At 47.1% G+C, this 12,910-nt stretch overlaps 1 protein-coding gene across 1 annotated transcript; it reads right to left on the reverse strand.

Annotated features, from left to right (window-relative positions):
* Positions 1 to 1,531: 1,531 nt before the first annotated feature.
* Positions 1,532 to 3,380, reverse strand: MSC (musculin). Its single transcript, XM_026033861.1, has 3 exons — positions 2,871 to 3,380; positions 2,293 to 2,384; positions 1,532 to 2,118 (listed from the first exon to the last, which is right to left on the reverse strand). Exons 1-2 carry the CDS (start codon positions 3,378 to 3,380, stop codon positions 2,298 to 2,300), a joined length of 597 nt encoding a protein of 198 aa, XP_025889646.1. The 3' UTR covers positions 1,532 to 2,118; positions 2,293 to 2,297.
* Between the last annotated feature and the right edge of the window lie 9,530 nt (positions 3,381 to 12,910).

A 12,910-nucleotide genomic window follows, 5' to 3' on the forward strand; every position in this document is an offset into this window, starting at 1 on the left:
TCTATGATTCTATGATTCTATGCTCCAAAACTACAGGCTGTCACATATGGATGTGGCTGTTCAGTGACCAGACACAATAAGTGCATTCATTATTCTGTGAATAAAGTATTTTTTTAAATATTACATGACCAGGAGAAAAAAAAAAAATGTAATTAAGACCACGTAGTATGGATGGCAGCAATAATGCATTTTTCCTCATGCCACACTCCTCGCTCCCAGTTTTGACCCACTGTATTTACTTAATGTAGCTGCTTTGTATTTGGGAATTTACCCTGAGCATTTTTTCCCTTAATGCACATGGCTATTCCTGTGCTGTTTAAAGCTCTCCATGCCTTCCTTGTTTTTCCAGTCTCCCGGAGTCCTTAGCCAATTATAGCTGGGATGAAGGCCAAAACCAGCTAAGTATCACAACTGAGATTATCTCGAGTTAAATTGCTGAGCAATCTTTTCTCTGGGACTGCAAACGATAAACATCAGTTGCYTTTCCTCATTCTTTCCTAAGGGTCCTTCCATTCTGACTGGCTTTATATTCTTTTCTCTTAATGGAGCTTCCTAGGGACAGTCAAGTGGGATGCCACCTCGGCTCTGCAAACACAGGGTGTTCCTTCTTCCACAGCCTTTTCCTGGATACAACTGGAAGATAAACTGGACCTTTCCCCTCAGCTCACTGAAAACAACAATTTCAACAAGTCCTGGACTGAGCCCTAACTTTGTTTTGAGGTAGTTGAGAACTATTTTACCCTTTGCAGGGAGGAAAACAAATTTCCTCCATTCTTCTATGTTCAATACACTGCGAAGGGCCAGTCTGAGGTTTGTATAYGGCATTTGAAACAGAAACCCACTTTCTGTATAGAGATGTGAGGTGACCTGACAAGAAACCAGGCTAAGCTAGTTCTAGTTAAGCAAATGCTTAACTTCCTCTCCTCAGCTTAAAGGAAGAGGAGGCTTTTTCTTCTCTAAAGCAATTCAGTCCTTGTCCTCATCTCTCCTCTCAGAAATTATTTTGAGAGAAAAGAAAAATCTTAGGAGTTTTAATCTTTAAACAGGAAAAGTTTGCTTGCATTAGGAAACCTCGGCTCATTTTCTYCCTGCACAAATACAACTAAAAGCAAAACAGCCTACAGATGGAAAGGTAGAATGGCATCTATTTCTTAATCTACATTTGTTGACCTTCCTGATTCGCAGGCAGGATTACAACGACGAGTTCTATAAAGTTCCAGCCTGTGTTTTGCCCTGCTGACTGGCACCGCGCTGTGCCCTACACGAGCTGTTTGGAGTGAAGGGGTGGCTGGAGATGCTGCCGCTCTCACGAGGAGGAGCACAGTGTTTTTATAGACCCGGGTTTAAGAGTCTGCGCTACCGATACGATCCTACACGGATGCAGCCACGYGCTATCACAGCACCAGGGAGCCATTGTAACAAAGCTTTTAATATCATTTATAAAAAAATAGAATTATTTACATTTGCAACTTATTTGACGGCATTCTCTTTCATTACAGCATTTGAATTAGTGAAGACACCTCACTAGAGCTCATCTGAGGGTAAACAAGGTTCATAGACWAACCTAACAGTACAGGAAGAACACGGAAAATGCAAATTCTTGCTCTTTTGCAACACCATATGAGCCCATTCTTTACAACACGTGCAGTCTTTTTTATGGTTAGCAGAATTCCTCCTCCAGATCCAAAGGATGACAGCCTAAATGGACAACTCAGCTACATTTCTTTAAGGAAACCCTGGCTAAAAGGACACACAGAAAGGATGACTACACTTATTGCATAGTTGCAGGAAACCGGATCCATGAGTACAAAAGCCATCAAAATATATTATAAATCTATCTGAGGTTCAAAGCTACTCTAAAATACTGCTTTGCTTTAGAATACAGATAACACTGGTTGGGGTTAGTCGGTAGAGTTGTACTTTGGTCCATGCTGTTAATGCTACATCATTATATTCCTCCTCCGTTAGTTTAACAGCCTCAGAACAGCAGGTCCTGAGGCAGCGACAAGAGCGACGAAGCCAGGGAGAGGCCTTCCCGGATCGCAGGCTGCAGCTGCCTCCTCCTCTCCTCCGCCTCCCTTCCGTGCAGCTCTCTGCATATTTATTTCCTTCTGTGTTCTAAGGAAAAGAAATTATGGGGGACACAGATTTAACACCGCTGGTTAGAGATGGTTTTTTGCTGACCGTCTTCTAGTCTTGAGCCTGTAAGTCACAGCTCTTAAGAAGAGTGGGCCCATTAAAAAACAAAACAAAACCCCATCATCATCAACAACGACAACAAAAACGATTTACTTGGACTACGCGGTAGTTCCACATAATCTGCTGGCAGTAGAAACTTCTTTAGAGTCAGAGTCCGGTCGTCCTGAAACCACAAATGGCCAAGTCTGTAATGAAAAAAAAAAATAAAAAATAAAAGGTAATTGCGTTAGGAAGTTGAGCTGCGTATGGAACCGGGGCTTTATCACTGACGGAGGTCTAAGCCCGCTCGCTTGCAGGCCCGTTCCCGCGCGGCTCCCCGCGGGCCGCCCGGCGCAGCTGGCTCTCGAGCGGATATTCCTGGGACATTCCCGGGACATTCCCGGCACATTTTCCCCTGCTGCGAGGCGCCCCGCTCCGCTGCGGCCAGCGGCGCGTTGTCCCCGCAGGGTCTGGGGCATTTCTGACCCGTCGCGGCCGCCTGCAAGGCCCGGGGAGGGGCCGGGGGCGCAACGCCGGGTGCCGCGGGGCGAGCGGCCTTTGCCCGGGCCCGGGGCCGCTGCGGGGATCGGGGATGGGGGATCGGGCACCGGCGCCGCCTCCTCCCCGAGGGCGCGGCGCTGGCGCGGGGCTCCCGCTCGCGGCGCCGCCCGCCCGCCCCGCGCGCCGCGTACCAGGCTGACGGGGTGCGCGTAGGCGCCCTCGTAGCGCTCCTCCTGCAGCAGCTGCCGCAGGTGCGCGATGTAGCTCGAGGCGAGGCGCAGCGTGTCCAGCTTGGAGAGCTTCGTGTCGGGCGGCACCCAGGGCAGGCTCGTCTTGAGGCGCGAGAACGCCTTGCTCAGCACGCGCATCCGCGCGCGCTCCCGCGCGTTCGCCGCGTTGCGCTGCGACTGCTTCCCCTCGGCGGGCGCCGCGCGCGGCCCCGCCGCCCTCTTGGCCCCGCCGCCGCCGCCGCCGCGGGGCCGCTTCCTCTTGCCGCCCGCCGCGCCGCTGCCCTCGCCATCCTCCTCCTCCTCCTCGTCCTCCTCGTCCTCCTCGTCGTCCTCCTCCGCCGAGGAGTTGTCCCCCGACGGGTAGGGCTCGCCGCGCGGCTGCCGCTTGCCCGGCGGCGCGTAGCGCAGCTGCAGGGCGCGCAGCTCCATGGCGGGCAGCTCCTCCGCCTCGCTCCCGGAGCCCGCGGACATGGCCTGGGCGGCACGGCACGGCACGGCCCCGCCGCGGAGAGTGGCTGGCGGCGCGGGGGCGCGCGGGGGGATGCGCGCCTCGGGCGCCCTATATATCGCCCGTGCGCGGAGCGGAGCAGGAGGCGGGGGGGGGGGGGTATGGGCGGCGCCTCTCCGCGCGTGGAGCCGGGGGCGCCCAGGGGGCGGACGCGCGTGGGGATGTCCGCGGGAATAGTGGGAAAGGCGGGACGCGGAAGCGCTCGTTCCCGCGGGATAAGGGCCCGCGGGGAGGGAGGTGCCCGCGGGGCCGGTCCCGCGGAGCTCCAGTCGCCTCCGCGCTGGTTTCTCCCGCCTGGAAAAGCGGCCGCCCCCGCGGAGCCGCGGCCGGGGGGCGCAGGGGGGACCCCAGGGCCCCGTCCCTCGCTCGGGGCTCCCGCGGGGCTTCGGCACCCGGGCGGGCGGCGGGGACCGAGGAGGAGGAGCGGGACGAAGGAGCGAGAGGCGCGGCGGGCGCAAGGAGTGCGGGAGCTGGGATTTGCGGCTAGGATTTACCCTAAAAAAGACGCCGGCAACGAGCAGGATGTGTTTTGGTAGTGTCAATAGCCTGGGCGAGGCTGCGGAAAGTGTCAAGCGGGCATAAAGTGTCCGAGGGCTTCTCCTTCCTCAAGCAGTTAATTAAAATCCCATCGGGATGGGCAGAGATCTTTTTTTTTTTTTTTTTTCACCGAGCAATTCAAACAAGAGAGACTTTTCTCTTTTCCTTTTTTTTTTTTTTTTTTCCCAAGGATTTGCGGTTTTCCTAACAAATCCTGTCCTGCGGTTTTGATGCAGCCCACGGGAGGGGGCACCGCGGCCCTTGTGGAAACGCTGCTGTGCAAATTCAACCAAGATATCAATTAACCTCTTAGAAATTCCGCCTCTCCAGCTTGCGCTCCCCCAAATCCCTTCTTTCCGACGCGAAAAACCAGCATTAGGTTCCTCGCTGGCCTTGCCTGGTCAGCCAGCAAAAAAAAGTCCCCGCTTGCAGAAAACAAACGAATCTAATGACTACAACAGGTGGAAAGATCTCGTCCCGATTTTTTTTTTTTTCTCCTCATTTTCCCTCCGGTTTCCCTGCCGACCAAGTGGAACCTTCCCGAGTTTCCTGGCAGCGGGCGCCGGGTTTTTGCCCAGCGCTGCCTGTCCCGCCAGCCCCGAGGTGCTGCCGAGGGCCGCTTAGCGCCGCGTAACCCGCGGCTTCCCACCGCGATTGCGGCTTCCAGCAGCGGCGTTTCCAAGGGGGGAACCCGGCATTCCCTGGAGCAGCGGCGGCACCGCTCCTTGCAACTGGATCCCTTGAACTCGCCTTGACACTGAGATGCTCTCGCTGCATCCCCGGACTGCGGCGCTGCTCGGCGCCCGTGTTGGTGCGCACTCCCCGTATAAATATATATGTATGTGTGTATAAAAGATACTGCAGGGGAAGAGATATAGGTTTACTTTCCAACCTCCCCTCCCATACATCTGGGTTGTTTATACAGGTGCGGGCTGAACGCTTTCCCTGCTAAAGATTGATGGAGGGAAAGTGCTGAATTTCTTTAAACAAAGAGGAAAATGGTACCCGGCCTTAAAAGCCACGATGGCAAATCTCACCTTCGGCGCTTACCTCTTCCTCGGCGGATTAAAGGCCTCTCGTAATGGACACTTCGTCTGATTTAATGGCAAGACGGAGGAGCGGGGTGGAAGGGAATGGGGGGAGAAAAGCCAAATTCTCAGGTCATCTTTGCCCCGTTTTGGGTTAGTACAAGATAAGGAAAATCGAGAGGGAGCCTCGCGAGTCACTTCGATTTTACACCCGAAGAGCGTGAATTGAGCGTGAGCGACTCCCCTGAGACCTGCGACCCTGAGCCARGAAGCCCTTCCCTTTGCCCCCTGGCAAGGATTTGCCCGGGAGCTTAGGCGGGAACTTGGGTAAACAAGTGTGAAGCAACGACCTGGAGTAAAGAGGAGTCCAAGTATTTTTGCAGCAGCGGTTTGGAAGGGGAAAAATAGAGCAGAAAGGGCTCCCGTGCCCTGCTGCCTGCGTAGGAAGAGCAGGTGGATGCGCCGCAGCCTTTGCTCCACGCCACCCGAGGCAAACTGCACCCCTGCAGGGCACCCAGTGAAGGGTGACAGGGTCCCAGTTGTCCCTCCGTGTGGGGCTTGCGAGCGTCGCCCCGGCGTGCGGGACACGCAGCCCCACCAGTTAGTTACTGGAAATGTGTGTATGTGTGTGGGGGGAAGCGGATTCCCCCAAGGGGGAGGCTCTTCCCGCACAGCAGCACAAGGTGAGAGCATCTTCCTCGCTGGAAAAAAAAAAAAAAAAAAAAAAATTGCCTTTATTTACACCTTCCTCCGTTTCCCCTAACATTTCCAATGAAATACCCTGGGATAGACAAGGAGACTTTATGAGCTGCTAAGGATCGTTGTCCCCAGGGTTTCGGCCAGCAGTGGTTTTTGCTCAGGTATCCCCGACTCTCCGCGCGGCTTCCCCCGTGGAGCAGCCGGGCAAAGTCTCCAAATACCTCCTGGCGCCAGAAGAAAGTTCTCATGTAATAGATACCCGGCGGTGCGAGAACACGAGTTCTGCTCACTTTGTCAATCAGCCCGGTAAGTGAGGAAAGGAGATGGGGATTTTTTTCTTTTAATTAAAAAAGAGAGGAAAAAAAAAGTAGGAAAAAAGTGGGKTTTTTTTTCACTATTTTACACTATATTTTTTTTAGATGCCGAGTGTGGTACTGTTGAACTAAAAAGGCCAGAATTAATGGTGGTGTTTAAAGCGCAGTTTATTTCTTCTCTTGGAGCAAATTAGCTGGAATAACAAGCAAACACCAGGCAAGAGGAAGCGCTATGTTACTCTCCTCCTTGTGTTTCAGTCTGAGAGGGAAGGCCACCAGAGCAAGACGGAAGAGATGGGGAGAGATAACGCGGCTACAGCCCTTCATTATACTCGAGCGCTCCGCCGCGCTCGCTCACCTTGGCCGTGGAGCGGGGCTGCTTCCCTCGGAGCTGCTGGTGGAGTCAGTGGGGGCTCTGGATCATGGAGACAGATCTGTGGGCAGCAGAGGGAAAATCACTGCCCAGTTGTCCACAGTGAAAGATGCCCCCTCTGACACTCTCCAACTTCTCTAGCTGAGTTGAGAATCTGAAAAAGTTTATGAGGGAGCTATCAGGTTTTATCACAGAACTACAGAATCACAGAATGGATGAGGTTGGAAGGAACCTCYRGAGATCATCYAGTCCAACTCCTCTGCTCCAGCAGGGACATSAAGAGCACAGGGCACAGGGTGACATCCAGGCAGGTTTTGAAGACCTCCAGAGAAGGAGACTCCACAGCCTCCCTGGGCAGCCTGTGCCAGGGCTCTGTCACCCTCACAGKGAAGAAGTTCTTCCTCACATCCAGATGGAACTGCCTGTGTTGCAACTTGCACCCATTGCCCCTTGTCCTGTCCCTGGCCACCACTGAGAAGAGCTTGACCTCTTCTTCCCTACATTCCCCCTTCATGAACTTATACATGTTAATCAGATCCCCTCTCAGCCTTCTCTTCTCCAGAGAAAACAGGTCCAACTCACTCAGTCTCTCCTCATATGAGAGACGTTCCATTCCCTTAATCATCTTGGTTGCCCTATCATGGCATACTGTATGGAGTCTGGTGAAATTGTTCCCCATTTTCCTCTGGCAATATATTCTTCTTCATGGAAGGCACCTCAGCARCCTCTCGAACACTTTTTGAGCAGGCTATTAGTGTCTTGCAACAGCTGACACCAACAACACCTGCAACCAAATGCAGGCCATCTCATAATGGACAGCACCATCTAGGCTCTGCTCCATTATCCTTCAAAGCATATTCACAGAGTCACTGAATAGATGGAGTTGTAGGGGACCTATGGAGGTCACCTCGTCGAGGCCCCCTGCTCAGACAAGGTCACCTACAGCAAGCTCCCAGGATCTTGTCCATTCAGGTCCTGAATATCCCCAAGGAAGGAAACTCCCCAAGCTGTCCAGGCAACCTGTCCAATGTTCAGCTGCCCTCTTAGTGAAGAAATGTTCTCTCATGCTCAAGTGAAATTTCCTGAATTCCCATTTGTGCTTGTTGTTTCTTGTTCTGTCATTGGCCACCACTGACAAGAGCCTTTCCCTCCCTTCAGATATTTATACACAGTTGATAAGGTCTCCATCAGCCTTCCCTTCTGCAGGGTGAGCAGTACCAGCTCTCAGCCTCTTCAGAGAGGAGAGAAACTGCAGCCCCTTCATCACCACCCCCCTTCATTGGGGCTCTATCTCTCCAGTAGCTCCGTGTCTGTCTTGCCCAGGGAAGAATGGGGCACAGCCCTCCAGGTGTGACCTCCCCTGGGCTAGCAGAGGTGCAGGATCTCCTCATGGGAGGGGATGCCCTCACCATCTGGCAATGCTCCTCCTAATGCAGCCCAAGGTGCCATTGGGTTCCTTGCTGCAAGGGCTCATTGGTGGCCAAGTTTAACTTGGTGCTGGTGCCTGGAGTTGTTTGTCCTCAGGTGCAGGACTTCGCACTTCTCTACGTTGAAGCTCCYGAGGTTCCTGTCTGCCCATTTCTCCAGCGTTGAGGTTGAGGTTGGTGTTCAGGGCAGCACGACCCTCTCGCGTCTCAGCCACTCCTCCTAGTTTTGTACTGTCTGCAAACTTGCTGAGGTTGCACATGGTCCCATCATGCACATCATTAACGTAGATGTCAAGCTGACTAGTCTCAGTATAGACCCCCAGGGAACACCATTGGTGACTAGGTACAGAGTATATGAGTATAATAGTAACCTTTTCAGCTATTTTTATTAGTAGATCTATAATGAACTCAGGAAATTGGTTAATAAAGCTACAAGAAAACAGAGAAGATTCCCCACTACCAATTACTTCTGAATCTGAGAGATGCAGTAGATGATAGAGTCCCCACACTGATTTTTGTCATGTAATAGGCATAGCTCTTCCATCAAGTGATYTAGTCATTTTTAAGTATGCCCATATTTAAAAAGGAAAAGCTTGTAGTTTTAAGTTAAAGATCCTTTTATAGAATTTTAACACCAATTTTCCAAAAGCTTGTTTCACTACCCTACATAATAATACCCAGAAATTTTTGTTCTTTTGACAGTCCTTGCAAACAGTGGTCACACACTTGTAGACTTTAATTATTTATTTAATTATGTACAGGGTACATACATACATACATATGTGTACATTACAAACCGTAGTGAAATAAGCTTTCAAAGGCAGAGCAGTCATATCTGAACTGAGACACTGAAATTGAGACACTGAGACACTGAACTGAGACACTGAGAAGTCCTCCACAAAGAGGACTTCTATCTTTCATTTCTGTCTCTAGGTGCCATTTATTTTTCTTTTCAGAAAAAAAAGCTATTCATTTTTCAAACAGTAATTTTCAGACTTGTAGGAGACACATCTCAGATGATTTATCTCCATGAAACTATCTGTTATTGGAATACCATCTTTTTCCCTTCCTGCTAGATTTCTCCAGTTCAGCAGCTGGAAGAGAAAATGTTGGTATTCATTCTGCATTTTGCTAAGCAAAATGGCTATTTTATCCTGCTTCTTGTTCTTGGCAAGAACGAAAATATGCTAGGAAAGGAAATCCATGCATTTTATTCAAAAATATTTTGAGAAATTTTACCTAAAATTAAACAGAACAGTTTAGCTAATCTTACAGTATCTGTAGCATGCCTTTTATTTCGACTTCATACTTGTTAAAAGAAAAATGATACCATTACTGAACAAAGTCTTCATCTGGTGATTACACAACATCTAGGTACACAACTATCAATTTCAACTGAACCGATCCAGTGGCACAAGTCAAAAACTAGTACTGATAGGAAACATTCCTGCCAAAAGAAATAGAATTACACTGGAATAAATCTGAATAGAAAGAGTCCTTCACTAAGGATTTCTTGCTGCAACTAAGAACATGCAGCAATGGATTCCATACTATCTCTGATATAGACTGAGACTCCTAAGAGGCTTTCTCAGAGATGTTTTTCTGTATGAAATCTGGATTCAGGGTCATTTGTATATTCTTCCACAGCTGTATTTAGCATAGCTTGTATGGTTATCACTATATAAAGCAGACAATAGTAAATAATACATTTTTGGAAACAAGAACAGATTGATAAACATGTTCCACTGCTAAGAAAGTTACTCACAATTAATTTAATGATTCTTTCACTRAGAAGAAAGACAAGGATTACTTCAGAAAACCTTATCAAAAGTAGCATTGCCCATTTTGAGATAAAAATGATTCTTTACARATAGGCATGGTGAAATTCCTTCAGATTCTTAATGCTGTATTTCTACTACCCAAATCATTGACCACTTATGAGGAAAGATTTTCAGGAAACAATATCATGTCTTTATGATCTTGTCATCTAGTCTTGTGTGTACTTAAAATAAGATAATCTGTATCATACCTTAACATTTAGTTGTCGATTCATTCATTATAATTRCCTTAAAGGTGCAATTTTTCTCCTGCTGTGTGGAATACAACTGGACCTCCCATTTTTGAGTGCTTGCATCTGGTAGCTAAAGGAAAGGGTGCAAGTACAATTATGGTTTACTCACTTTGAGTATTAGCATCCGCTTGGGTTTATTTGCAGTTCTTCACCTTACAGCTTTCTTTGGCAGTGGTTGCGCTGTCTAATTGCCAGGCAGGTGGCTCAACATTGCACTGCCCATGAGATGTCATGAGTTCATGGGGCCATAGCGGATGTTAAAATTAGGAAGTTTCTAATTTGCTCTCCAGAGCCTGTTCTCTGTTACAGAGTCAAAAGGAGAACATCGCCTTACAAACTGCCAGTGCTCTGCTGCAAGTGGTGCAGTGTGGCAAGGGGAAGGATGAAGACAACACGATTGATAAGGCAGAAGTCAGCATAACCAACTCCCCCTGGAAATAATACTCCCAGTAAATTGTTATGAATGTTTTGGAAAGTGGTAGTGCTTTTTGATCTGCATACATGATCTGCATTTGATCAAATGTAAGAGGTTTTCTGCAGAAATAAAAACTGACCAGGTGAACAAGAGGAAAAGCAGTTGCTACATCTGCTCAAAGAACTGGATGCACATTTGGACACATTTGCACATTCATTGTCCCACATGGATGAGTAAAACCAAAAGCATTTTTTTTTTACAAATTAAATGAGAAAAGCCTCACAAGAAGTTATGATTCATACATAAGAACTACTACGTTTTATAAATAAGATTATCTTTGTCTTTTTTGAAAACCTCTGAAACCGCTGAAACTCCCAAACACACACACACCTTTCAGCATAGAGTCGTAAAGTGATCTGATTCAAATTACAGGGTTATCTGAAACTGTTTCATTTCCCATTTCAAGTTAATGCTGATGGTGAGAGATCAACGGTGAGAGAGGGTCTGCCTCTGTCCTAGTATATGTTTTAAAAGAAGTCTCAGGGGTCTGAAATTCACAGGGACTAACCATCAAGCCCAGAACAACCACATATGCWATATCTATAGGTAAACCAAAGAAGATCAGAAGATTCTTTAATTTATATGGAAATCAATACAAATCTCTTATTTAATTTTGGCATAAAATACTCCTAACCACATTACTCACATTCTCCATTGACTTKGAACAAACTCTGAATAGAAGACAGGAGTGAAATATGTTAAGTGTTTCCCCTCTGTTTCTTAAAATTATGATATGCTATGTAATCTAGCATAGATTTGAGATGACTTCTGGCAAGTCTGCTTTTGTTATGTTTTCGTTTTAAGGCCTCTAAAGCAGAACGATTAAGCTAGTTTTGACCTGCATTAAACACATTAATCTTGGTAGCACTGGTTGAATAAGGAAAGATAAAGCTGTGAGTTAGTACTCCTTCCTCCACAGAAAGTGAAACACTTAGAATTACGAAGTGCTTAAAATATGGAAATTATCTGCCTTGTAGTGGGAACATCATATTTCATGACACGTCCTCTTTCTGAATGCCTTCTTTATCAAATTTGCACAGCCAAGAAGTGAGGCATTTCTTGTTCTTGGAGAAATTCCACAGTTGCTTAATGAGCAAGAGTCAAAGGTTATTACCCTAGATTACTTATAAAAGCAAAGACAAATGCGTTTGACTTTTTGAGTGTGCCCCTACATTAATGCACACATTATGTCTGTCAGCTTATGAGGGCTCTGAGAACAGAGAGCGCTGCCTAAAACATGTGACTTGGTGCTTAGGTTGGAGCCTGGTCCTTTTGCTCTTCATCAGCATTTGTGTGCACTTGATATACATGCCCAGGATAAAATAAGGGCTGCATTAGTTGGCTGCTATTTGTAGAAATGAATGAAAAAGGTGGCAGGTGAGTAAATCAAGAATAAGGTGGCAGAAGAGTAAATCCAGCTCTAAGGGGAGTTGGTAGGGCATGGCCACAGCAGAAAATTTAGTCTTTCAACTTGGAGGAATGCTCACTGGGTTGAGTGAGTTCATCAGATTTTGAGGCTCTTGGTAGAATATAGGTAATAAAAAAACTGCAGGTGCAATAAAATCAGTCCTTCAAGCACTGAATCTTTCTATGAGGGGAAAAAAGACAAAACTATTTTTCACTCTTTCACTCTTTCATTCTTTCAGACTTTTACTTCAGCCAAGCAGAAAGTGACAAAAAGATAAGCTAAAGGGCCTGTGAAGCTGTAACAGTTACATTCAAGACTGTTGTTAAATGAGTTATGTTTTAGTTTGGAACAASATGTATATGGATTATACATCAGCACTGACCAACTCCTGCCTCCTAAGCATGAGTAGAAGCACTGAAAGGCAAATCCAAACATATCATTTGATGCCTAGCTGTGAGACAGCAGCTCATTTCTGTCGATAACACATGAGGTGTTTAACAAGCTAAAACTCAGCTGATGCCAAGCTAAGGTGCAGGTGAAGATAGATGGTGACCACAATAACAACTTCTTAGCTGTGCCTGAAGACTCTGTTTTTATTCAGTGATACCAGAAACCGACCAATTGCTACTATTGCAAGAGAAGAAGAAACTGAGCAGCAGTTTGAAATAAATAGTGTCCTGTAATAAGAATATATTTTTTTCAGTGAACAAACGTGCATCAAACAAAATTACCCAAAGCAACACTCCGCTTCAGGAACATGCAAATAAAAATTTGGTTTTATTTGGTTTTATTATACATTTTTTAAAAAAACTAAAGTGATAATTTACTGGAGTAAATCCAGTAGAAATGAGTAAAATAAGGGCATGTCCAAGATGCACAAAACCGATCCTTTACTTCGTTATATGTAAATCACTGTGCTTATAAGATGCTAGCATGACTCAAAGAGGCATGGTCTACTCTACTTCAAAATTCACATTTATGTGAGATACATGGTTAATACTTCGCTATGAGTACTTAGCTATTGAGTTACGAGTTATTGAGCTATCTCAAGTACTATGAGTACTTCAGATGCAGATAAATTTGCATAAATCTTGCTTCTTCTACAGCCCATGTCACCTAATTTGAGCCTTCTAAAAGTTTGCTTTTGCACTTCAGCAACTT

This window comes from Nothoprocta perdicaria, unplaced genomic scaffold, assembly GCF_003342845.1.
Source record: "Nothoprocta perdicaria isolate Ctin4 unplaced genomic scaffold, notPer1 scaffold_134, whole genome shotgun sequence".
Lineage (NCBI taxonomy): Eukaryota > Metazoa > Chordata > Aves > Tinamiformes > Tinamidae > Nothoprocta > Nothoprocta perdicaria.

Excerpts from the sequence above, each read along its gene's own strand:
- MSC (XM_026033861.1), bottom strand. The coding sequence starts at position 3,380 with ATGTCCGCGGGCTCCGGGAGCGAGGCGGAGGAGCTGCCCGCCATGGAG. Across the intron at positions 2,385-2,870 it reads ACGCGCACCCCGTCAGCCTG|ACTTGGCCATTTGTGGTTTC; the intron begins GTACGCGGCGCG and ends TTTTCATTACAG.